This window comes from Electrophorus electricus, chromosome 3, assembly GCF_041902795.1.
Source record: "Electrophorus electricus isolate QZ-2024a chromosome 3, ASM4190279v1, whole genome shotgun sequence".
In the NCBI taxonomy this organism is placed as follows: domain Eukaryota; kingdom Metazoa; phylum Chordata; class Actinopteri; order Gymnotiformes; family Gymnotidae; genus Electrophorus; species Electrophorus electricus.
In genome coordinates, this window is record NC_137499.1 from 28,941,991 (window position 1) to 28,967,636 (window position 25,646).

The 25,646-nt window shown below is 45.0% G+C and overlaps 1 protein-coding gene and 1 long non-coding RNA gene across 16 annotated transcripts in view; one reads left to right on the forward strand and one right to left on the reverse strand.

Annotated features, from left to right (window-relative positions):
* The window catches only part of LOC145656982 (uncharacterized), an 11,912-nt gene extending 7,954 nt beyond the window's left edge, over positions 1-3,958 (forward strand). Inside the window, exons 4-5 of the long non-coding RNA XR_014122733.1 lie at positions 3,350-3,525; positions 3,822-3,958. This is a non-coding gene — a long non-coding RNA (uncharacterized LOC145656982). The remainder of the gene's footprint in view (positions 1-3,349; positions 3,526-3,821) is intronic.
* Positions 1-25,646, reverse strand: part of cacna1aa (calcium channel, voltage-dependent, P/Q type, alpha 1A subunit, a) — an 84,641-nt gene that overhangs the window by 25,626 nt on the left and 33,369 nt on the right. For 10 of the 15 annotated variants that reach the window (XR_014122731.1, XR_014122730.1, XR_014122729.1 and 7 more), the window contains exons 4-33: positions 25,220-25,311; positions 24,792-24,944; positions 24,416-24,603; positions 22,226-22,329; positions 21,872-21,987; positions 21,574-21,630; positions 20,969-21,049; positions 20,524-20,730; positions 20,138-20,250; positions 19,751-19,863; positions 19,464-19,595; positions 19,097-19,169; positions 18,870-18,987; positions 18,449-18,516; positions 17,827-17,933; positions 15,179-15,229; positions 14,415-14,547; positions 13,600-14,201; positions 13,090-13,430; positions 12,750-12,888; positions 11,543-11,672; positions 11,293-11,352; positions 10,971-11,077; positions 4,955-5,054; positions 4,517-4,677; positions 4,253-4,393; positions 3,807-4,008; positions 3,402-3,566; positions 2,795-2,905; positions 1,975-2,058 (exon numbers count right to left, since the gene is read on the reverse strand). Coding sequence is in view for 11 of the 15 variants with exons in the window: in XM_081710952.1 (XP_081567078.1) it covers positions 1,975-2,058; positions 2,795-2,905; positions 3,402-3,566; positions 3,807-4,008; positions 4,253-4,393; positions 4,517-4,677; positions 4,955-5,054; positions 10,971-11,077; positions 11,293-11,352; positions 11,543-11,672; positions 12,750-12,888; positions 13,090-13,430; positions 13,600-14,201; positions 14,415-14,547; positions 15,179-15,229; positions 17,827-17,933; positions 18,449-18,516; positions 18,870-18,987; positions 19,097-19,169; positions 19,464-19,595; positions 19,751-19,863; positions 20,138-20,250; positions 20,524-20,730; positions 20,969-21,049; positions 21,574-21,630; positions 21,872-21,987; positions 22,226-22,329; positions 24,416-24,603; positions 24,792-24,944; positions 25,220-25,311 (4,249 nt within the window). In the remaining 4 variants the exon portion in view is untranslated. The remainder of the gene's footprint in view (positions 1-1,974; positions 2,059-2,794; positions 2,906-3,401; positions 3,567-3,806; positions 4,009-4,252; positions 4,394-4,516; positions 4,678-4,954; positions 5,055-10,970; positions 11,078-11,292; positions 11,353-11,542; positions 11,673-12,749; positions 12,889-13,089; positions 13,431-13,599; positions 14,202-14,414; positions 14,548-15,178; positions 15,230-17,826; positions 17,934-18,448; positions 18,517-18,869; positions 18,988-19,096; positions 19,170-19,463; positions 19,596-19,750; positions 19,864-20,137; positions 20,251-20,523; positions 20,731-20,968; positions 21,050-21,573; positions 21,631-21,871; positions 21,988-22,225; positions 22,330-24,415; positions 24,604-24,791; positions 24,945-25,219; positions 25,312-25,646) is intronic. The other 5 variants (XM_081710954.1, XM_035531202.2, XM_035531220.2 and 2 more) reach the window with 1 other exon arrangement.

Below are 25,646 nucleotides of genomic sequence, written 5' to 3' on the forward strand. Positions count from 1 at the left end.
CTGGCAAGACTGAGCAGGCCCAGCATATCCAAGGGAAGGAGGGAGTGCGAATGGGAGAGAAAGGGGGAGGGGCGGGCGACTCATACACGTCGGACAGAAACCTCCCAATCATCCTCACCCACTCAGGGAAGGAGGTGCAGAAGGCCTAACTTCACACGTCAGTCAATCAAATGCACTGATCGGGAGGGTTGAGAGGCTCACCACACACAGCAACCCCACGGCATGCTAGCCCACACAGCTAAGGATTAAGAGCAGCTAACATTGTCACATGGGGCCTGGCAGGGGCCAGCCTCAAAGGTTCTGGGTTTAAGGATAGTGAGGTAAAAAAAATGGGATAAAAACCCTACATTTTATATATAAATACAATGTATACAAATATACCAATGAGTTAAAGTAGGGTCCTTGATGCACATAGCAAATGTGCTGATATTGAGTCAGTAAACGGAATCAGTGGTGCTGTGCAGTACGTATGAAGTATGTGTACGTATATGTAGATATGTCCTTAAACCCAGCACCTGAGCACAAGAAGGGAACAGAGATAGGGGTAGGGGTTAAGGACTATGCAGTGTGTGCATGCAAGTCTTCTCTTCACCAATAGCACTGCAGAATTATTCCTCAACTGAGTAAAGCTCCTCCTCCATCTTTGCAACAGGCCTATCAGTGACCCTCAGCAGCAGGCAATGAGAGTGGTTAGATTTCTGTGTGTTTGCTTACATGTTTGTTCTGTCCTGCTATATGTTTGTTTTTGAAAGCAAAAGGGAGAGGCGGAGCATGCAGTCAACCTGAAACTATACATCTCATATTACTTATTTCTTTTTTTATGTTATTGAATCACTGAAGGTTCTACATATGTGTGCATCCATGCACACGCACGTGTGTGTGTGTGTGTGTGTGTATTTCACCAGTTATCAGAGGTTTCACAAGTTCATCAGAACTCAAGCACATGCATCATCATCATCACCAGCATCCACAGAGGAAAACAGATGCATTAAGATTTCCAAAAAAAAATTACACACCATCTGCATGGAGATGTTTCGGATGCATGGTTTATAGCAGCATTTTAGGGGGGTTGAAAAAACAACCAGTGTGATTGGCCAGGCCAGGTCACAGATGGACACATGAGTTTCATAGTGCATTTTGATTGGATGAATTCATCAGAGGGCGTAGCCGCCAACATAGCAGAGATTAAAGCATGTAGAAAAAAAGATAAAACAAGAAATGAATAGTCATTATGCAGACAATTAATCAAAAACATTATTAATTTAAAGTTGCATACTATATTCAAATCATAACATCAACTTATGGTACTGCAGTAGCAACTAACCAAACATAATTGTTAAAGCAATACTGAAATCACAATGAAACCCACATAAAACAACATCAAAAAGATCTGCACCAAATGCTTTAAAATGTTTGCTTTATGGTTTCTTTGTCGTTTCAATAGAAAAACAAGAGGAATGGGTGCAATATTTCTGTATCTCAAAGTCTGAGATAGCAAACATTTCCTACAGAAGCATGTTACTTTCCAAAACATGCCTGTACAATGATCAGCCACCAGGTGTTGCTATTTTCCTGAAAGACACTGGTTCTTTATGACACACACACAGCACACATAAATATGGTTTAGAACAGCCTTATCCTGGCTGATCTTGATTTATCATGGGACTGCAATATTCCATGCGTGCACGTAATTAAAAAAGAGGTGGAGGGCTGATATTGGCAGGGGCATGAATTAGGCTGGGCATGAGGGCAAGGGGAGTCATACACACCTCACCACCTCCCACAGCCAAACTGGGACTATTATATAAGGCCTTCAGAGCTTCACTTCAATGAGCAAGCAATGATCCTATGGAGTGGGGGTACTCATGTATCTCCGACACACACACACACACACACACACACACACACACACACGCACACACACATCCCCCAACACACACAGAGTAACCCAGCCCCTCTGCAGAAAGCACTTACCCCTAGCTCTGTGACTAAAATATCAGTGATACTGCCAAGTACAGTCACACAGTCAAATATACTCCAGGCATCTTTGAAGTAGTTCTGTGGTAAGAGGACAGAAATGTGCTTGTCAGGCTGGAGTGAGACAACAATGGGCAGACAGACATGTCCCCCCCTCCCCACCAACACAAACACACACACAAAACACTTAGCAAGTGGCCTTGTTTCTTTTTCTGTTGACGCTGTTCTGTTTTCCCTTCCCAGTTTTCTCCCTTTCTCTGTCCTGCTATCTTTGTCCCTCTAGTGGTGCCTCATGGTTTGGCGTTACATATGCTGACTGTGCAATTCTTATTTTTGCATGGCTTCATGAATGCCTGTAGTCAAAGCTCCACTCTAACTAGCACCTGCAGTACGACTGTAGCATCCAGCGCACACATCCGCCCATATCTGTGTATGCATAGCGGCTCTTTCCCACCCACCAAGGCTAATTTAGACCCACATCCTCTCCATCAGCTAAGCTCCATCCTCCTGCCTCCTGCATTCTCTCCACCTGCATGGATGACCTGCCAACGTTATGCTGATTACAGTTACTCCTGTTCCTCTCCAGTCTTTGTTTCCTAATCCCCTGTTTTCATTATTTATATATTTAGATAATGACCATTCACTCTCCATCTCCAATCCACAGACATCCTTCTCATTTATTGTCCTGATTGCATCCCTGAGTCATTTCAGTGTTGTCCTATGTGTAATATTATTTACACAGCCATGCCACCATGTACAAACATATAACCACATGACCTTACGCTCCGCCACAACACACTGGGGCACACTCACTCACCAGTGCTCCAAAGGCGATGATCTTTAACACACACTCCAGGGAAAACAACGATGTGAACACAATGTTCAGGTTGGCTAGCATTTTCTCATAGGTCTCTGAAGCTCCATAATACTGAAAATGCAGAAACACAAACACACACGTGCATGCACACACACATGCACACGCACGCGCGCACACACACACACACACACACACATATAAAATCATATCAGATCTGCTCAGAACCTATTAGTTAATACGTAATAGCTAGTGTGTAATAGCTGTAATAGCTAGTGTGGCACTACTACCCAGTACCCTGTTACTGATGGAACGCTTTTGTGACAAGTATTTGTTCCAACCCTGCAATCTACAAACTGATTTTCTTTTCTAAATATTCCTTCTTAGCAGTAGAAGGAACTGCATTAGTCAAATTATCTACTTAACCTCATGATATGAAAAATAGTATCACCATCTATTGCTGCCTATGCTTTGGACAGTGTTTGGACTTTGCAGGAAGAGCATAGTCAGTTCTTTTACAAATCTGTCATCAAGACACTGTGCCGTGCTTCTTTGCAGATTTTCAAACTGTGGCCGCAGCCACTAGCAGGCCTGGAGGAAGGAAGCCCACCTTCATCATGAGAACGATGGTGTTGAGGGCGATCATGGCCATGATAGTGTACTCAAATGGCGGCGAGACTACAAACTCCCACATGCGGTACTGGAACGTCTGCTTGTTCTGAGGCATGTGTCGAGTAAGTGGTTTGGCGTTGATGGCAAAATCTATACAAGCTCTCTGCAAACACATGGTATAAGTTTACATGAAGGTGGACTGAAATACAAAATAGATATTTAGCTCACACATGAGTTTTTCACACTCTCTACCAGATATTCTAGATTTTTCAGTGCCTTTCAAGCCAGCTGACAAGTTTATTCTCGGATTTATATACTGTGAATGATCTGCAAAGTTTTCTTTTTACTAGTGACATTTGTAACACTGGGTGTTTATGGAAGACTCTCTCTCTCGCCCTCTCACCTCATTCTTTTCCAGACTGTAGTCCTCCATCATTTTGTCTCCTTGTTCCTGGAAGGTGATGATGATGAGAGCCACGAAGATGTTGACGAAGAAGAAGGGGAAGACCACGAAGTACACCACGTAAAAGATGGACATCTCCATCCGGTAGCCCGGGCTCGGGCCCTGGTTCTCGTAAGTCGCATCGACTGAATGTTTCAGTACCCTATGGAAAAGAGAGAGAGAGATCTCTCTGCTTTGATCTGGACCAGCATTCTGGTAAAGGGTCATATCACTGTACCACACAGTGTTTGCTTGATTCAGCATTCTCTGTTCAGTTCTCGGTGACCTGATTCAAGTGTGTTAAAAGCCAGTAAAACATTATACTGAGGCAAAGCTCTACATCTGAAAATTCTTCTGAATTTAAACTGGACTCCTTCTCAGACTGCGTTATGAATTTTTGTACTCACTGCGGCCATCCCTCTCCGGTAGAAACCGTGAAGAGGGTGAGCAAGGCCCAGAGCACGTTGTCGTAGTGGAAATCGTACTTCTTCCACTCCCGCTTCTGCGCCCGCACTTCGTTATCTCGCTCGTACACTAGGTATTCGCCCCTGAACATACAACCTCTAATTACAATATGCCAACAGACGGCTACAGTTGTGCCTGTGTCTGTGCCTGTGTTTGTTTGTGTGTGTGTTTGTGTGTGGGTGTGTGTGTGTGGGGGGGGGCTTGACCTGCAGTCACGCTCAAACTCCTTGGACTCATCTGTGCAGTAGAAGAATTTGCCCTTGAAAAGCTGCACTGCCACCACAGCAAAGATGAACATGAAGAGCAAGTAGACGATGAGGATGTTCAACACGTTCTTCAGAGAGTTCACTACGCAGTCAAACACAGCCTGAGCACACAAAATAACAGTCACACATGGCCAGTCGAACATGGAGAAACATGATCTAACACAGCCTGAAAACGCTGACAATTGCAAATGGAGAACACGGAGAAACTAACAGACTGGGAAGGCAGAGAAACAGTTTGACACAGAGGGATTACGTCAAGAGAGACGTACAAAGAGCACATTGTTAACACATCACGTCCATTATCAAAAACCCTGAACATCATCAGACAACTTGAGAAAAGACTTAAAGCACAGTCTGCAAGACACTGAGTAGCAGCACCTTGAGCTTGGGCAGGCGCTTGATGGTCTTCAGGGGTCGGAGCACTCTCAACACACGCAGGGACTTAATGGTACTGATGTCTTTCCCCTTACTGCTTCCTCTACATGTCACCCCAAACACAGAAACACACACACACACGCACACACACACAGACATACCCACAGACATACACACATGGTTAAAGAGAGTCAAAGGTGAAGTGCCAGGTTGGAACATGGGTAACTGCTTGGGCACAGATACCCATAGCTGGCACAGGTGGGTGATGATTTCAGGTGTTAGTAGCTCAGACCAGTTACTAGACATGCCTGCTATGCATTCAACACAGTCCAGTTACAGTAGGATGCAATGCATCGCTACAGAGCTCACACTGAGAATGTAGCCTGCTGTTAGTTTAGCAAGCCCATCTCTCTCTCTCTCTCTCTCACACACACACACACACACACACACACACACACACACACACACACACACACACACACACACACGCACGCACACGCACGCAGCCCATGCTGTTTTGAAATCCAGCTCAGTGGATGTAGCATCCATTTCTCAGCTCAATCCATGCTGTACTGACTACTGACTTCCGTTTACCCATCAGTCTTTGCTGGTTTCATAGTACTGCCATGGCAGCAGCATGAGAGCTGAACCAATCAGTGCACACAGCAGTCTCAGGCATCCCCGCACTGGGAATGGCCAGTCAAAGCTTTTTCTTTTCTTTTTTTTTTCTTTCTTTTTTTGTCATCTTGATTTTCTTTACATCTTTTTTATTTTGAATGCATAAAAAATAGAGTAAACGTAGGAGTGGGATGGAGGATCTCTAAAAACATTTACTCATATAAGAGAAGAGTTTTTAGGAAAATGGTTTATGTAGGAGGGGGCATTATTTACATGTCAATCACAATGATCACACAGCAAATACCAGCACCTATAACAGTCTTGGCACCTAAAGAGGTCTCTGTGTTTGGTCATTGTAACGTGAACCTCAACACGATCTGTTTTATCTAATACTCTCAGCTCTAGAGCAGTTCACAGTATGGAGTCATTCTAAATACATGTAAGGCTTCAAACCAGGCCCCTCACCAATCCTGCAGGAAATGCATTCTGAACCCTAGCAGCCGGAGGGGCAGCTGTGCTTCTGGTGGCCATCCAGCTGTGTCTGAGCACCAGCCTAGCCACCTGACCCACGCTCCCACTGCAAAACAGCCCTGGCAAGTAGGCCACACCAATCTTTCTGAGTTCTTCTCTTTGAAAACATTAAACTGCACTGCTAGAAGCTTGTTAACTATACAATACAAGAAAAAGACTTCAAGACATCAAGATGTGGCCTTTTAACTGTGCTGTTCTACTCTTCCCTTCTGTCCTCTCCTGCCCTCTGATCTGCACAGGACAGTGCTCTAGTGTTTCCAGTGTTATGTCCCCTCAGCAGATGCAGTTACATACTGTATATATATATACACACCCATCTAAGGTCAGATGGTTGAATAATGAGGTGGGCTCAAATGCTCAAAGGTGATAGTTTTGACCTACCACCTGGTTTAATGATGGTGTGTGTCTTGAGTCCTAACACTGGTGGTAGTTCAGAGGTACACAAAGAACAACAGTGACAGTGAGAGAGAAAGAGAAGGAGGAATGACCTGCAGATGGACGAACAAACAGATTCAAAAAAAAAGAAAGAGGAAAGCAGTGTAACTGGCATGACAAGCATTAAGAGCGAGGAGGCAAGAAAAAGACAAACGCGAGAGCGTGAGGGAGAGGAAGAGAGCGCGAGAAAGTGAGATTACCCGCTGCCGCCGCTGGAGGTGTGGCCAGTTGAAGAGATGAGAGAGGGTCAGAGACACACACACACACACACACACACACACACAATCACACACACACAATCACAGTCACACAATCACAGTCACACAAACATATAAAGTCATAGAAATAGGGTTATGGGGAGAGAAAGGGTTTGTAGGAAGAAAAAACATCAATATGAGACACACATAGCAGAAAGAGAGAAAGAAAGGGTGTAAGGCTGCATTTGATCAGACCTGTCACTAGATCTGAGCCTCACATACATACATGCACAAACTCACTCATACACACACACACACACACACACACACACACACATACTTACCAATAAATTAATACTAAGGATGAAATAATATGCACACATAAGCCTGCCCACATTACTTTCATCACTTTGATTATCATAGTTATAAGTTCAACGCGCCCCCCCCCCCACACACACACACACACACTCACACACTTTTGTATAAGGCATGAGGCATACATAATGCAGACATGCACCATAACCCGCATATAATTCAGTTGCTATGGTGATAGCAAGTTGAGTTAGTTGCCATGCCTCCTTTCCTGCTATATGACATCCTGTCCCAGTGTCTGAGTAGTACCACAGTCACATGATGAGCACAGGACTATGTCACATGACATGCAGTCATATGACTTCGCGCCACTATAGCAGCAGAATCTTAGCCTCGAGCATGTGCACGCGTGTGCACGTGCATAGCCACACTCCCGCACACGCATACACGCACGCCATTCTACAGCAACGCACCGGACAGCACTCTCAGTCCTCTCTACATGTTCGTACAAATTAGCAGAGGCACAATGAACCGCTCACTTTCGTTCACAAGAGTGACAGCCAAGGGTTCTGCAAACCCAACGTGAGCAAATTAATTTGGCACCATTCTTTGTTTTTTTTACATGACTAAAGAAATGCCCCATTCTAGTGCATACAGTGTTTGTCCATGTCTAGTGTGTCCATCTGTTTCTCAAGCTACCATATCAGGTAAAACAAACACCAGTATTGCATTGTCCAAAGTCAACCAACCCACCTTATAGCGATACAGCGTTATAACTGTCACCTGCATACTCTCTAATAAGGATCAGGTTAGCCTGTTTTTAGTTGTGGTGGAAAAAGAAGACATGGCAGATTATTTTGAGCTCTAATTGTGTATGTGTGTGTGTTTATGTGTATGTGTTTGCGTGTGTGTGTGTGTGTATGTGTGTGTGTGTGTGTGTGTGTGTGTGTTATATGATGCCAGCGTCAGGAAGGCATTCCTCAGCGACTCCTGGCATTTTCTGATCCACTGTGGACTATGTAGCTCTTCTCCCTTCCCCCAGAAAATAAATGGCTGGTTAATTGGATCTCACGTTAGTCAAAGTAACGATACACATCTCCAATGGGCACAGTCGCTCTGCGAGGTGGGCAGTTTGATTGGCTGAAATCGAGTTATGGTCTTATCTCTGGGCGCAAGGGTCCAGGCCATGCCTGAGACATCTAAATGGATTCTAGCTGGCTTCTGTCTGCAGGCCTGCTACAAGCCCTACTGTGCCTGCATTCTGTCTGCCTGTCTACAGCCTCTTGGTGGCATGTCTAAAGACTTTTCCATGGTGGCTGGTCTAAAGACTTGTCTAAAGCATTTGTCACAGATTAATGCCAGTCAGTCATTTGACAGCCACACCAATTTGCAAGATTTCTGATGAGACAGATGTTTGTCAGTCCCTTTGAAGAGAATTCAAATTCCTTGCTCCCCCTGAGCTCAGGATGGGCCACATTTACAGGCTGATCGGGACAGCTGTTGTACCACAATCTACAAACGTGACACTGGCACAGAAACAGACACACACAAACACATAGACACAGGTATGTATGTTAACACGGTTAGGTGTCCACATACTGCAGGGTGTAGCAATAGCTGATCAGCTGAATCGTAAGCTGTCAACATAAAGTAAAAATAAGAAAAAAAACTGTTCGGCCCACCCCTCAGCTAGCGCTAGTGAGCAGAAAGGGGCTGACCTTGCCCTTGGTTTTGTGTCCTATGTGTGAGAGAGCCGGTAAGAGCGTGGCGGAATGGACAAACGAAACAGACAGAGCAGTTGGAAATAAACGCCAGCTACAGGACAGGCAGAGCAGGCATAAAGAGCAAACAAGACAGAAAAAGGCAGAAAGAGAAAGACAGCGAGACAGAGAGAGAGAGAGAAAGCGACATTACCCCTCTTTTCCTTCACCACCTGCATCACTGTGTGCGGATCAGAGAGATTCAGAGACAGCCAGAAAAATACGAAGAGCAAGACACACACACACAGAAAATACACAAACACACAAACACAGAGGACAGAAAACACACAAACACAGAGGACAGAAAACACAGAAAGGCTGAGACAGGGAAAGAATGGACTTATTGGAGGAGGAGGGAACAACATCAGCATGAGACAGAGAGAGAATTCACAACAAAAAAACTCACTAATGGCATAGGCCCTAAATTGTTTTATATGTGGACACCTAATGTAGTGCAAACACTTATACAGATAACACGAAAAGGAGAGAAACACACAGTCTCGCACCCTGTACAGACAACAGGATCTATTACCATGCTGGCAGCCAGAGGGCGCCACCGACACCCCAGAGCGCCTGTGCTTCTGAACACTTTGTCTCTCGTCATGAGCATAGAGTAAGAGAGAGGTAGGGAGGAAAGTAGGTGAGGGAAGAGGGAGGAGGCAGGAGCGAAGGGAGATGTTCTTTAAGCAGAGTCAGGCACTTCCATAACTCACATAAACCCTTTGGCAGGAAGCCTTGGGTAGTTAAAGGAGTAGGGGAAGGGACCAAGGGAAGGATTCTGGGTGACAAAGTAGGGCACTTTCTAAGCGAGTAAGTCTTAGTGATAGGAAATAGGAGCCATTATACAGACAGACGGAGCCTCTTTGAGAGAAGCATGCTGACGTGGATGTCAAGTAGGTAATCAATGGTAAATCTTATCAGACTTCTAAGGGTTGTGAGAGACAAACGTGTGTGTGTATGTGTGTCAGGTGCAGTCACAGCCTTATGAGTTCTATTTATAACACTGTACATGAGTTCATATTAGCACAGAGTACTTATAAGTTAGTTTAACATTCATCAGTGTCTCGCTCAACTCTCACAAGGACTGAAAAGGAAGCACCCTTGCACATACACAAGGCCATACATATAATTACATTTTGTTCAGATTCAGGTCATCTGAAGTAGGAAAAAAAATTCAATAGAAATTCTATTACCTGCAGTCATGTCTTGCATTCAACAGCCTACATGCGGGGTCTTTCTGCCATCTCTGGAGGCCAGTCACATGCAGTTTACCAAGCCTGTACTTCAGAAAGCACTGAACATGTGTTTCATAATTCGGAACACATATTCTCCTCTGCCTCTCTTGGGCTTTATTTCACCTGTCATGCTCTCAGAGCTACTTGCCTTAGTAGGTGTTGTCATCTGCTGAAGTTGTTGCCTCTGGCTGTCAGGTCAAAGGCCAGGCCGCTCAGAGAGCCATCCTTACCTCTCCTGTATGCTAAACGTGATCCAGGCTCTAGACCTAAAGGTGGTCCTGACCTGTTTTCTTGACCCCTCTTCTGGAGAGGGGCTGGAAGCATCAGTCCTTGCGCGACATGTCCCCCTCTCCTTACCTCCTGCTACCTCCTCCTCACTACAGCTCCCTCACTGGGGTCCAGCCCCTCTTGTTTCTACTTCCTGAGGCTTCTGTGCTGGGGAGTTCCGGCAGGGCTGGCAGTGCTGAGGGTGGGCCTGAGACCTGGTTGCTCCGTACAGGCCTGGGCCCTAAAAGGTTACAGGTGCCTTGGGGTCTTGGGCCCACCATGGGTGTGGGGAGGCAGTTGTGGGTCAAGGAAAGGGCAGGGGCTACTGGTTAGAGGATCTGAGGATCATGGGGACGAAGGAGAAGAGAAGGGGGGGGGGGGGAGGATATGCCAAACACACAGAATGAAGAAGAGAAGAAGAAAGATGTGCGAGCGAGTACATGAGCATGACAGGTCAAGAAAGACCAAGAGACAGAACAGGGAAAAGGGTGGCGCTCAAGGGTGCCAAGGGGGTGCGCTGGCTGCACTCTGGTGTTTGACCAGTAGGGAGCAGTAGATGCAGGGGCAAGGCAGCAGGCAGGGAGGGGGAAGAGGGAGACCAAGGGCAGGAGGGTACAGGAAGAGAGCGGGACATAGCAGGGGGGGAGTCCTGCGGGATACTTACGTGAAGGCGAAGGCCACCAGGGCACCACTAACCACTATAAAGTCCAGAATGTTCCACAGGTCACGGAAATACGAGCCTTGATGAAGCACCAGGCCCAGGTCCACCATCTGACAGAGGGGAAGAGAGAGAGAAAGAGAAAAAAATTCTAACTGCCAATTACAGATACCCAGTTTATAATGTAGCACACAATTCATTTTTGCAAATACATTGCTACTTTACAAATACCCCAAAAAGGCAAAAGTACTGAAAGTGCAAACGTTTTCAGTACTCATGAGTTCTATAAGCAGAGTCTGCAGTCACAGGAGGAGGCAAAAATGCTTACCTTTATTAACATCTCAAAGGTGAACACACCCGTGAAGACATAGTCAAAGTACCGCAGAACCTGCAGATGGGCAAAGAGAATAACAGTGTTGGACTATAGCATAGAGGACTAGTGGCAAAGGTATACTGGAACAGACTGGCTTCAACAGAAAAGAAAATACAGGTAGAAGTAAATGGAAACTGAATATTTGAAGATTTCACAGATATTAAAGCAGATGAACTGCACCATGCACTAACAAGGACTAGCTCACATTATTTCGGGGGGAGTCGGGCCACACAGGGTCTTCAGCAGCTAGAGCAATGCTGCTCATAGCAATCACCAGCAGAATACACATCTCAAAGTACCTCAGCGTGACAACATAGTGACACAACCTTCGAAACCTGCAACACACAAACATAAATAAATGAATAGTGATTGCTAACAAGCAAGCTATGTTTAAGAGAGAAGGCAATTTTGACTGTCAGGACTAGCTACACTAGTGATGTGTCATTCCTTGAGTCAGATCTTTTAAATGAGTGATGGGAGCACTGAAGAGCAGAGTGGATTTTTGTTGTTGCTTGATGTGCAGCCTGAGCCTCAAGTATTAAACTTTGATATGAAACTTCATATCTATATCTAACTTTTACATTTACATTCAGTTCTTGCAATAATGCTAACATCTTTCTTTAACTCTCACATTTGAATCAGCTGTGAAATAAGTTAATAATAAAGTTAATAATGAATAAAGGTATTTAAAAACTCAGCAAGTAAATGAAAAGCCATATGGAATCTGGAAGACCTGACTCATAGTTGTGAGCTGAGCCGATTGCTATGACCCACTAAAAAGAGGCTAAATGTCCATCACTGGTCTATAGGAACATTAGCACTAGCATAATATACAGCTCACAGGGCCTGTGTGGCAACACTCTGTTCTGAATAAAAAATACAAAAAATTGCAAGTTACTTTGGAGTGCAGTGACAAATTTTCTGCTTTCCTTCCTCTTCCTGCTTTTCTCTGATCCACTCAGATAACTTTGTTTTTCTATTTCAACACTCAGAAAGTTCCTTGTATTCCATGCATTCACGTGAGCACATGGAACAGACCATAACAAGATCAGGGTGGTTTGACATGTAAGATTACTAAACATAATTGCTACAGTAGTGGATAACCGGCATTTAAAAAAAAAAAAAAAAATAAAAAAAAAAAAAATATATATATATATATATATATATATATATATATATATATATAAGAATAAGTTATTTAACATTAACACCTCAATCTCATTTACATTTGCCGCTTGGCTCATAGTGGCCTTTGGGACAGCAAAGATCTCCTTTGTGTGTACTAGCAAGAATGTCCAGTAGTTTATTGTGCAAAATGTATATTCATGGATTCATTGTTTATTTTGTCAGCCACATACTTATGGGTTAGTAGCTTAGTATGAGATCTGTGAATTGGAGATGTGTGAACTCACGGGTTGGTGGTGGACAGGATGAACATGGAGGTGTAAGGAGGCATGGGCTTAGGCCCTCCGTCATCTTTGTCATCATCGTCTTCGTCACCTTTCGTATCTTCCTTCTTTGGCAGGGGTTCTGTGTTGGCATTTTTATTGACTGTAGGATAGTAAAGCAAAGCTGATGAAAGAGCTGAGGCAGATTTCCATACAATGAAGGACTGCTGAACAACTTGGAGAAGGGACTTCAATTGTTAGGTCTTCAACTTCTGAGACAAAAAGACATTAGAACCTGGTCCACACTATCTAAATGACATTCCCTTTCTTTTCATTCAAGCTCTCCTTCCCCTTTGTCTCTCACCTTGCAGGATGGCGTTGGCGGATGGGAATATGGGTGGCATGTCTATAGCGGTGTGGTCTGGCTTGGTGTCCAGGTTGGCAGGGTTGGAGGGGTTCATGCTGCTCTCTGTGCCTCCAGGGACCATGCAGGTGCTATGGATGCTGTTGGCCAGGCTGAGCAGGCTGGAGTGGGGTGTGGAGTGGGGACCCGCCAGGCGGGCAGCCACCGGCACCAGGGGCTGGGTAGCCAGCTTGTTGTTCATGACGTTGTCCAGGTCTTCGCTGTACTGGCTGTCTTGCCTGGACAGAGTCTTCTGAATGGGACGAGTGGTGGAAAGAGTGGGGCCACCAGTGTGACCATCCCTGGAGAGAAGAAGCCAAAAATGAAGAGGTGAAAAGAGCGAGACAGAGAGAGAGAGAGAGAGAGAGAGAGAGAGAGAGAGAGAAAAAAACAGAAAGTGACAGAGGCACTATGACATCAGATATGCTAAAGCAGTGGAAAAAAACAAACTTCCTACACTCCAAAACTCACTTCCTGGTGCGATGTCGCACCCGCTCCCCTTGCTCTGCTCTTTCCCTCCTTCCCTCTTTGTCGGCATGGCGATGGCGCCTGGTCCTGCGCTCTGCCCCGTCTGCATGCTCTCCCTCTGTCCCTCCCTCCGTGCCCTTGCTCCGGTGCCTCCTCCCTCCAGCTCCTGTCCGGCCCTCGGAGCCCTCCTCCTCCGAGGCCTTGCGGTGCGGGCGAGAGCGCCCAGACTGCCCGCGGTGTTCTCGCTCCACCCGCCTCCTCTGGGGCTCTGTTGGGCAAGCCTCAGGCCCCTCGCTGCCCCCCTGAGGTGGGGTGCGGGCACAGCTCTGGCTCTCGGCCTCCCTGCGGGTTCGGTGAGAGTCTGTGGACTCTGTTCTCTCCAGTGGCCATCCCTGGGCTGACCCTCCACCTCCGCCTCCTCCACCTCTCCCTCCTGCAGGATTGAAGGGTGGCTGCTTGTGCAGGAGCTCTTGGGAATGCCGGGCCTGCGTCTCGCCTGGCCGGGTCTTGTTGGTGTTGTTGTTGCGGTTCTCCTGGGGATCCACCACCAGCGGGCGGTCAAGGTGGGTCTTCATGTCAGGTCGGATGTGGCGGGAATAGGAGACCTGAGAAGGACAGACCGGGTCAGACATGTCAAGACTCATGACAGTCATGAAAGGCACCCAGTGAAGCACATGAATATTACTCACTATCTATGCACACAACAGTTATTTCAACACTGTCTTTAAGTTTGACTTCAAATACGTCCCTAATCTAATCTCCCATAAATTCTGTGCTTCCACTCTGCGCTCTCTATTTCTCTATTTCTCTCTGCTTACCTTCCAGCGGTCCTCGGGGTCCAACTCATTGTAGAGCGCCTCCCTGCTGGTCATCAGCGTCTGCCTGCGGAGCTCACTGGTGCGCTGCTCCCACACTGACTTGGAGGTCTTATGGTTCTTCTGCTGTTCCTTACTGCAAAAAGACAGAGAAAAAGAAAGATCGAGAGAGAGAGAGAGAGAGAGAGAGAAAACAGAAGATGAAGCAGGCACAGAGAAAGACAAACGGAGAGAAACAGAGGAAAAGTCAGGTAATTGGAAGGTTACAAGTGCTCTGGCTGATATGAACAGAGGAGGAAGTGTTAACACCATAGAGCCTACTCTACTCACACAGCTACTGTAGGCCGGCCAGTAAACAGCCAGCTATTCACACAATGACACCAAGAGGGCACTAGTTTGGGAAAATTCAGAGCACATACAGTGTAAAAGAGACAAGATTATAATGATAACTACCAGCAATAGTCAGCAGGGTACAGATGCCCACCTCTTTGCGAAAGGCAAGAGAGAAAAGAGAGAAAAAGGACAGAATGATATGAAGAGACCCAGCCTGAAGCGAGAACGGGAGGGAGGTGGAGGGTGTGGAACAAGCTGGCACACCCATCCCACCTCTTCCCTCTGGCAAACTGAGAAGGTGGAGCTGGAGAGTCTGGAGTGGAAGAGCAGCTTGCACACAGATGGGAAGCGGCAAGGACTAAGGGTGGAGTGAACTGGGAGAAGTGGGGCCAGTGAAACAGCAGGAGAGAAAAAAAGCAGAAGGGTATAAATACCATTCCAGAAAGGGTTCGGAAGCGTCGAGACGCTCCGAGTGAACGGTCACGCTGAGGAGGGAAACAGCAGGTGTGAGGCGCGTAATGATATCTAACACACTCTCACACACAGATGTAAACGCACGCCTGAACTCAAGCAAACATACACACATGCTTACAGGTGCAGATACATGAGCATGCTTAAAAATGTGCGCACACACACACACACACACACACACACACACACCTCTGTAGTAAGCAAATAGACTCTGAACACCTGCTAAAGTAATTGCTTTTTAATTGCTCAGGAGATGAAAGACTTCAAAATGTGCCATCTTAACACGCTTAGTTACTACTTGCTATAGATGCAGCCTCCAAGGCAAAAGAGAGACAAATTCTTCTCTTTCTCTTGTTAGTTTTGTACAATCGATTTCACACTTGTACCATGTCAACTTCTTCAAAACCCTAAACACATTCAGCATATCAATAGATTATGTGACTATTTTTAGACATTTATATACTCTGCTCAAAATAGTTAATTTTCAGTTTAAAACTCTACAAGTCTGATCAGTGTGGATAGAAATATGTTGCATTTTGACAGACAAAAAAATATATACACTCGAAATACGTAAAGCAGATTATTTTAGCAGATTATCATTATTATTTTAGATTATTTTAAATTTATTCAGTTTATTCTTTTTTTGTAGCCTTGTTACCATCAATAAAAAGATAACAAGATGACAAGCTGTCACTGAAGAGATTTTCCACTATTACTGCAGCACATGTAATTCTGAAACAACTGGCTATCATTTCAACTAATGACCTACCCAAGTGTTTTTTGTTTGTGCCCTGTTATCATTCAGTGTGATGGTGAAAATGTATGGCCAAATACAGTGGACAGGATGGATGGACCAACAGTAGACTTCTGATACTGATAGGCAGACAACTATGTTTGAATTACTCTATATAGCATTTTTTATTGATTGTATATATTTTTCTTTTTTGAACTACAGTATATAGTTCTAGCAACAAATGGCAAAATACAGTAAACCCCCTGAAGAATATTGTGGCTTTTGTCATTTGTTTCTTTATCATATATTGTTTTACATTATACAGTAAATATTGTTATTCTGGGTTTCCAACCCAGTAAAACATTCATTCATTTACAGTTCACTGTAAATGTACTGTAACACTCAACAGATCAAAGGTTTCCTTAGCTGGCGTAAAATATATGTGGATGCAAAAATGTAGGAAAGGGAAACATAGTGTATGTAGCTTGCAATGTTGCAACTTGTCTGCATTTTGAAGTTCATTTTACATTAAGTGACAAAGCATTGTTGTGGGAGAAAGCATATGTTAGCATGGTAGCATGAGTCACTTTTGTATGAAATATGAAGCGTTTTGGTGGTTGAAGTGCATGGTTGTAGGTTTGCTGAGGTGTCTGTCACTCCTTACACTCAGACTCAGCCCAATACTCACTACACTGCCCACAAGTCTCTAGTTCAGCCCAGATCACCTGACTACTAGAGCCACCTGTTACTAGTTATCTCTCATATGCTCACCAATATAAGCTTCGTTTGTCCAGTCAGTCTTTTTGAAGGCTCGTCTGCCTGCCTTACGTTTCTGAGCATTAGTATTAGTTAACACATATCATGATTAGGGATCTGTTTTGCCTGTTCCCTACTGGATTCGTTTGCTATTCACTTGTTTGCTGACTATGCCTTTAGATTGTCCCTCTACATCATTAAAACCTTTTTACCTGCATTCGACTCTGTCTCTGCTCATCTTACGTGAAAGTATGTTCGAAAAGCATACTGTGTGAAGAGTTTTGAAGAAGTGGACATGGTATTGAGAAAAAAAAAAACAAAAAAAAAACTTTGCAATTATCTGCAGATGAAATTTTTTCTGCATCTTAAAATGTTCATGTGGGAGGGATGTAGATTTTCATGTTTGATGTTTAGACCATCATTAACACTTGGTGTGGTTTCATGGGTGTTTTGTGCTTTCTTCTTTACAGGATAGTTTATGTATGTGTGTAGAGCGAAGAACAGTGTGGGAAGAGGAGATGTATGAACTGGTTAGCTCCACAAGTGCAAAAACGTCACCAACAAACCAGCCCTCTTACATAACTGCTTAAAATGGAACAGTGTGGGCTAAACAGGGAACACTCATTAGGGTGCAGTGTGTGTAAATACATACTGTCCTTATCCATGTTATTTTATTTACAGGGATATGCTCTGAAAGGTTGCAAAGTACAGTATGAATGTTCACAGAAGTCCTATGTTTAAATGGGAGAGGAGTGTGTGTGTGTGTGTGTGTGTCCTTTTATTTCATACATGAGCACATGTATAAATAATTCCTTTGAGTAAATCAGACAGCATGTGAAGTTCCTGGAGTATTCTCCTGTGGGAGCCCTGGAAGCAGTTGCCCTTTCGTTTAGGAGAATCAAAGGAAGTCTAGTTCTCACTGAAGGAGGGCAAATGTCAGAGATCAAAGATTACTGCTGTGTAATGGATAAAAAGACAGGGAGAAAACAGAGAGAGAAAGAGAGAGAGAGAGAGAGAGAGAGAGAGAGAGAAAGAAAGAAAGAAAGAAAGAAAGAAAGAAAGAAAAAGAAAAAGAAAGAAAGTGTGGGAGGGAGAAAGGGAGACAGAAAGAATGATACTCACGCTGCGATGGAGAGATTAGCCGCAGAGAGGGGACTCACTTCAGCCACTTCCTTGGCCTTCTGAAGAGCCATTTTCTGATTGGCTGCCTCCTCTTCTTCCTGCTCATCCTACATGCAGGAGAAGCACTGTTAAAAGCTGTGTACATACATACGGCCACTGCTGCAGGTAAAATATGTTTTACCTGACTGCCACTTAATACAGACGACTAAGTCGACGACCTGACGACTAATTCCATGCATTAATTCATAGCAGCTTTGCCTCCATCAAGGGTACACTTGTATTTGATCAACTGACTTGATCAAACCTGGTATAAAGGCACATATAAACCACACTTAACCACACCCTCTGGGAAACCTTTTCTTCTAATGACTGGTTAGCAAAAGTGGAAGAAAAAAGAGAAAAAAACTAAACAAAAATAGTAGCAGGCTGCCGTGCTCTTTAAAGAGTGGCAACGCTCTGAAAGCCTTGTGTAACGTTCTATGTAAAAAATCTACACATCTACTCTCATTTTTCAGATGCTGGTGTTAGACCTTGTTTCTCTCTCTCTCTCTCTCTCTCTCTCTCTCTCTCTCTGTGTGTGTATATTTCTATGCATGTTTATGTAAGAGTCTATTTTCAGTACCTTGGTCAGCTCCTGTGCATTGGCCAGATTGTCCACAGCGATAGCCAAGAAAACATTCAGCAAGGTGTCTAAACACAGGGTTAGGGTGACCTAATAAGAGATGCTTATCTGTGTTATTATGTATGTATTAATATGGCTCTGTGTGTATGTGTGTGTGTGTGTGTGTGTGTGTGTGTGTGTGTGTGTGTGTGTGTGTAAAATTGCTCAATCACAGCATATAGTTTGGGCATCTAAATAGACTATATTGGTTTGATTCAGCTTGCAAACAAAAAGTATAATCAGTCCTTCCAGCAAATGTCTAAACAACTTAAGAAGTTGAGAAGTAAAAAAAACCCATTTATTATTATGCATTTAATAGTGTCTGTGTGTGGGTGGGTGGGTGGGCCATTGTGAGTGTGTATAGTCCCATGAAATAGGATACAGTTGCCAAACAGTGTGAGAACAATGAAGAAGACAGAGAAGACCATGCCCGTGTTGACTCCCCCCATTGATTCAATCCCATCATACATCACCATGTTCCAGTCCTCGCCTGTCAGGATCTAACAGAAAAAGGCTGCTTTCAGTATTTGTGGTCTTTGTAAGTACTATATGCAATCTATATTAACTCTTAATCTGTTATACTATTTATGGATATTGTACAGTACTTGCCTGAAACACTGTCATTATTGCTGCAGGAAAAGTATCAAAGTTTGTTGGGGGTGTGCCAGTTTCAAAATTAAATCTGGAGGAAAAAGAAAAAAAAATATGTCTGTACTTCCATAAAAAAAATCTAATAATATAATTTAAGTATGTTCAAACAAATTACAGAGGCAGTCAGAGTACTAAAACTGTTTACAAATTCAATCATCAAATTCAAAATCAAATATTAGTGCATTTCAAAGTGGGGCTGCTTTGTAAACTGTGATATATGTCACTGCACAATCACTATACTAAATTCAATCAGAAAAATAAAAGCTGCTGTATGGAAGACCCAAAGCACTGGGATTAGAGAGATCATGAAATCTCTACTACTGACTGTCCTCCAAACAGCTGCATGCCAAGCAGAGCAAAGACCACGATGAAGAGGAAGAGGAGAAAGAGCAAGCTGATGATGGACTTCATGGAGTTCATCAGTGACACTACCAGGTTCCTTAGTGAGGCCCAGTACCTGGGGGGATACGATTGTTAGTATTATAAGTAGAGCTGTTTAGCATTAATATACATTAAACAGACAGAGGAGCAAAGGACTGATGAATTTGAACAAAATGGACAAATATGGGCACAGGAAAGACTCAGAGACAAACACTGGCATGTAAGACTCACTTGGTCACTTTGAAGATCCTCAATAACCTGAGAGCTCGCAATACACTGATCCCAAATGAGGTCCCTGGCTGGATCATAGCCCAGAGAACCTCGAAAATACTGCCACATATGACCTGTCATACACAAAACACACACACACACAAACACACACACACACACACACACACACACACACACACACACACACACACACACACACACACACACACATTTAAACCATCATCAATTACAGCAAGCAACAGGAACAAAGGCCATGAACATTGTGAAATGCTGACAAAGACTTGCTTCTCCCCTCCTTTTGGTCTAGATGGCTCTGTAAGCACTATGCATTCTGAGCTGGGGCCACTACTGCCTGTCAGGGGACAGCAGGGGGAGCGTGGGACTTACGATGCAGTCAAAGCAGTTGAAGGAGGAGTGGAAGTAAGGCCTAGTCCCCAGGCCATACATTTTAATGAACATCTCCAACATGAAGATTCCCAGGAAGATAAATTCCGCATAGTCTGCATGGGAGAGAAAGGAGAGGTAACAGTGAGGCAGAGAGAGCGGGACAGCACAGAGTCGGGAGTGGGATGGGACGTGGTGGGCAAGTTGAGGGTTCCACTGCATGTGAGAAAGGCGTGGACAGAAACAGAGAGGAAGGAAGTGAGTATAATAAGGAAGAAAGAGCTTAAAAGAAAAGCTGCAAACAGGGCTGTACGGAGGTGCCAAGTGGGGAAAGGTGGCCGGCACACTCACTGTGGGCAGAGAGGGGAGAGGGAGATGTAGCCACTCACAAAGGAAGTCGGAGAGCAGCTCGGGCTGGTTGTAGTGCACGACGGCCACGCACAGTGTGTTGAGGCCCACCAGGCAGAGCACGGTCCAGTAGAAGGCCTGCGTCTTCACCATGTGGCGGATGAAGAAGCGCAGGCGCCGCTCTCTGCGGTGGAAGGTGGAGCCCTCCAGCTTGGAGCTCTTCAGGCTGGCCCGTGCAAATGGAGACCCTGGGGGGAAAACCAGTGAGGCACGAAGAGGGACAGGGAGAGAACCGGAGAGACAGAGAAGTAGCCAAAAGGTGAAATTATGTGAATGGAATGATATACACCTCAGAAAAATTAAAACATACATTTTTAAAAGGAAAATGATGTAGATTAATATTGTACTTTTACGTTTCACTGCTTGTGTGTATATGGTGGTGGGGTGCAGTGGTGGAGTGAGTGTGTGTTTGTGAGAGGCTCCTACCCAAGGCGAGGTCTCCGTCGCCCTCCTCTGGGTTGAGCAGGTCATTTTTGCTCTTCTTGAGGGTGGGCCTTCTCCTCGATCCTGAATTGCACATAGAGCAGCAGCGCACACAGTGGCTCAATATTGGCACAGATTTCCCTGATCTACCTTCCAGGTCACAGACAGCAAACAGACACTCACAACAACATAGAAATGACACTTTTACACAGTATGGATTTGTACACTCACAACTACTATGTCAGAAGATGGTGACCAATAAACACATATGCAAACATAAAGAAAAGAGAAAGAGATGAAAAGTGGAGTAGACAGAGCTGTATCAAAGAAATACGGAGATATACAGTATGTGCATCCACAAAGTACTTCAGACACACAAACAGGCATATAAAAAATGAAAGCACGTGTCTTACATCCCCTGACCCCCCCCTTCCCCCAAGACACATAATCCAAACCCATCAATCGATTTATCTCACGTGCCGACAGCTCACAGTGGAGGATACAATATCACTTCCTCAGCAAAGCCCTACATGCTACAGAGCTCTCTCTGCTTTCACATGTGGCAAACGACAGACAAACAGCTCCGGAAGAGGGAGTGGGGCCAATACCATCAAAGGGCATCCGATCATCAGCCTCGTTGTCCTCATCAGCAAGGATCACTTCTTCTAAACACAGACAAGCATATAAGTTGCACCATGACTTTCTGGACGGTGCACACTCAGGCTGACTCACCAGCACAAGCAGATATTTTCAGCGAACTGATAACTGGCTGTTTGAGATAAACTGGTACAACATGAATCGACCTGATTATGTTCATTCATAAGTGAACACCTGCATCTTCAAGGATACTGTACTTCGGTGGGAGGGACAGTGATGTGTCATGCTCACAAAGCATTAGCTGTGTACCTGCTTTGCATATCCATTCCAGGTAACCGTTGAGCTCTCTCTCGATCTGCTGCTGCCGCCTCAATTTCAGGAACTCACTCCTGTTCTCCACCCGCTCTCTCTCTTTAGCGAACTCCCTGTGTAAAAGACACACACACACACACACACACACACACACACACACACACACACACACACACAATATTACAGAGAACTTTGCCTAAAAGGAAAAAGAATCCAGACAGGTAATTAAGCACACACACTAACTGCACACACACATACAAAAAAACAAGCACACACCAAGCACACACACACACATGTACACACATGCACACGCACATGCACACGCACACACAAAAGAGCTGAAGGTCTTACCCAGACAGAACACCCAGGACCAGGTTAAGCATGAAGAAGGATCCGATGATGATGAGGGGGATGAAGTACATCCAGTTCCACGCACTGCCCGACGCATCATTGCTCTGAGACAACACACAAGCACCACACTGTCATCCAGACTGCTCTGTTTTTGCCCCGCTTAACCTCGTAACTACTGTCGAAAAGGAATGTGCAGTATAGGGAACAGGTGTTCAAATCACAGCCCACAACATTTGGGGCCCACGGACTTCCCACATATCTGAGGGTCAGGTGTGATGATGAAGTAGCTAGCCAAGTAACAGTAATAAACAGTGACTGCAAAATGTAGAATTCAAGGTTCACATTTGAATGTCACTGACATAATGTCATGTGGTATACCATATTATACCATGTTTCCATGAACTCTCCGAACTCTCTCACACACAATTGCAAAAAGGTCCCAAAAATCAAGTGCCCTCTTGCAGTGAAGTGTCATGCCATTTCATCCTAACAATGCAAGCCACCTTGCTGTGGCTTCCTGCATCCAGGAGCACATGGTGGCATAAAGGTTTAGGGGAGGCCTGGTGCAGACAGACACAGAGGAACCGAAGATGCATGGCTTTGCCTGGTCACCTTGCTACAAGAAGCGGCAGCTCAGAGGTGAGAAGAGAGAGGGGGAAAAATACAGAAATAAATATAAAGAAAGAAGCAGTGAGAATATTGGAGGGGGGCGCAGAGTGACGAGTTCAGATGTTCGAGAAAGGAACCGTCTGTTTGAACGATGTGGAACATACTCTTGCTTGGCATAAGCTGACAGCAAATTTTCTGCTAAAACAAAGGACCTCCTTTCTTCTCAGAAGTGGCTGATAGTCATTAGATATCAAGATCTCATCTTTTGTCTCCATCATTTCTTCTGAGTCCTTTGTCCACCTCCAGGTCCCTCTAAACCAAATGGACCCTTTTCATCTTCTCCCTTTTTGTAGCTCCTGTTCTCTCTTCCACTGCCCCCCCCCACCCCCCCCCACACACACACACCTCCCCCCCCACACACACCTCCCCCGTGTCTCTGGCAGCTGTGAGAGCCCTCGTATGTACTGCAGCTTTTCTGGCCATTAAATTTTCATCGTTTTTTCCTCAGCAGCTATAAGAATAACTCCAGTAAGAACAGCACCCGATAAATATAGCGCCCAGTCCACAGGGCCTGACAGAGACGAAGAGAGCAGAGAAGCGTGGGAGGTGGCGGCGGGGGAAAGTAAGAGAGGGGGTTTAGGAGCGATGAGGAGAATGCAGGAGGAGAAGAGGCAGGGTTGGGAAGATTGAGCACTAGCTAAAAACAGCAGAACAATCCTGAAATTAGCATGGGAGATGTCTTTTAATAAGCACCACTTAAACAGAACCATCTGGTCAGCAGACTCATGACTGCACCATGTTCTACATAGCACACACATAGCTACATGGGCCACCACACCCAGATTTCCTTCAGCCCAGATATTTGCTGGCGTTTTAACAAACAAATAACAAAAAACAGCATATCAGGACAATCTCAAGGAAACAATAGTGTCCATTCGGTCGCGGCGCAGTACGGAATCTCATTTAACTTCGGGATTAAATTAAGTCCCCAGGCAGATGCAAGACTCCCTCTCACAGAGCCGATGGCGTCTTTGCTGCCTTACATTCATCAGCCGAACCCCTGATGAGCACGGCAGCAGGTGCACCGGAGCGCCGCAGAGTCGGAGTTCAGCGCGCTCCAAACGAACAGGCTGGCTCTTGGCGATAAGACGGGAAAAATAAAAATAAATAAATAAAGCGGGCTTATGCTGATGTGATGCATCCCCCGCTCCCCTTTCAAGCGAGCAGGACCGGGACATTTCTCTTACTGCATGTAGCCAGGGGTGCGTGGGGTGCAGATTAAGATGGACGTTTGTCACTGTGTTCACCTGCTTCTCCCATCAGTTCCTTTGTGTTGGACTTTCAGCACAGATATTTCGTAAGGCCTTGGCTTAAGTGACACTGACGGAATGGTGGGGTTTAAAAACTCTCAAACGGCAGCATCAGCACAAAGATGCAGGTAAGGAAGAAGTGCGGAGTAACTTTTCCCTTCAGCATATCCTCTTCTGACAAAGTTTTACTTTGCAAAAAAAATAAAAAATTAAATGTAAAAAGCAGCCCCGTCATAGTTGGCTGCCTGGACATTGTATTGCTTTAACTCACATAGTAAAGCAGGTCAGTCCAGCCCTCCATGGTGATGCACTGGAAGACCGTCAGCACGGCGAACAGGATGTTGTCAAACTGGGTGATGCCATAGTTGGGGCCGAGCCAGTACTCCCTGCAGGTGGTCCCATTCGGACAAAGGCGGGAAGGTGACTCGATGCCACATGGAAACTCCTCCCGGATTTCATCTGGCACACACAGGAGAGACACATTTGCAAGATACATACTTGTGGATGCAGAGCATAAAAGTTTAGTTGAGTTTTGATTTTAAGGTAAATGAAATAATACAAAATTTAAAATTACAGCCTGGAATAGCCCTGATAACATCCCACAATGACACCGTCCCTAATTGTGTTCAAACCAGAGAGAACCTTACTGGTTATGTTGTCAAAGCAGGTGGTATGGAATTTGCCTATGTAGAACTCCAGGCCAATGATGGCGAACATAAGGATAGCAAAGAAGAGCAGCAGACCGATCTGCAGCAGTGGGATCATAGCCTTCATGATAGATTTGAGTACCACCTGCAGGCCTGGAGGAAAAATAGCAGGCTTAGAGATGTGTGACTTCATTAGCAGTTTAAAATTCGACTTTTAGTTTGAGGCAGATACTTATCTAAAGTATATCACATTTGTATCTGATGACCTCTGACAAACAACACAGTCCTCTACATCACTCCTTGACACTTCATTGTCATTCTCTAAACAAGTCATGTCTGCCTCCTCCTTTCTCATACCTCTGCTCCTTTCTTCTTCCCCTCCCCCTTTCCCTCCTCCCTCCCTGCGTTCATCCCACTGCCATACTCACTGGGAATCCCTGACACCAGCTTGAGAGGTCTCAGCACTCGCACAGCACGCAGTGTCCTCAGGTCAAAGTCAGAGCCCACCGTGGAGAGGATCCTGGGAAGGGAAAGAGCAGTGAGACAGGAGCTGAGTACATGTCAATGTGCGTCTAGCAGGCTGCGTAAGCGTTCACAGTTTTGATCTCAGCAGTGATCCAGTTCTATCAAGTGTGTTTGAGTAGTTAGGAGAGCCTGACCTTAGTGCGACTTGACACATAACACTACAAAGTTAATGTTCAGTTTCATTTAAAACACTTCATTGTGTGTAGCATGAATAACTTGACAAATGATTGCTATATGGGTGCCTGGTTAACTTGAAGTGAAGTTTTTTTTTGCCCGGAAAGCAGTATAGTACTGTACTTTAAATGCATATGTGTCTAATCACTTGCAGAG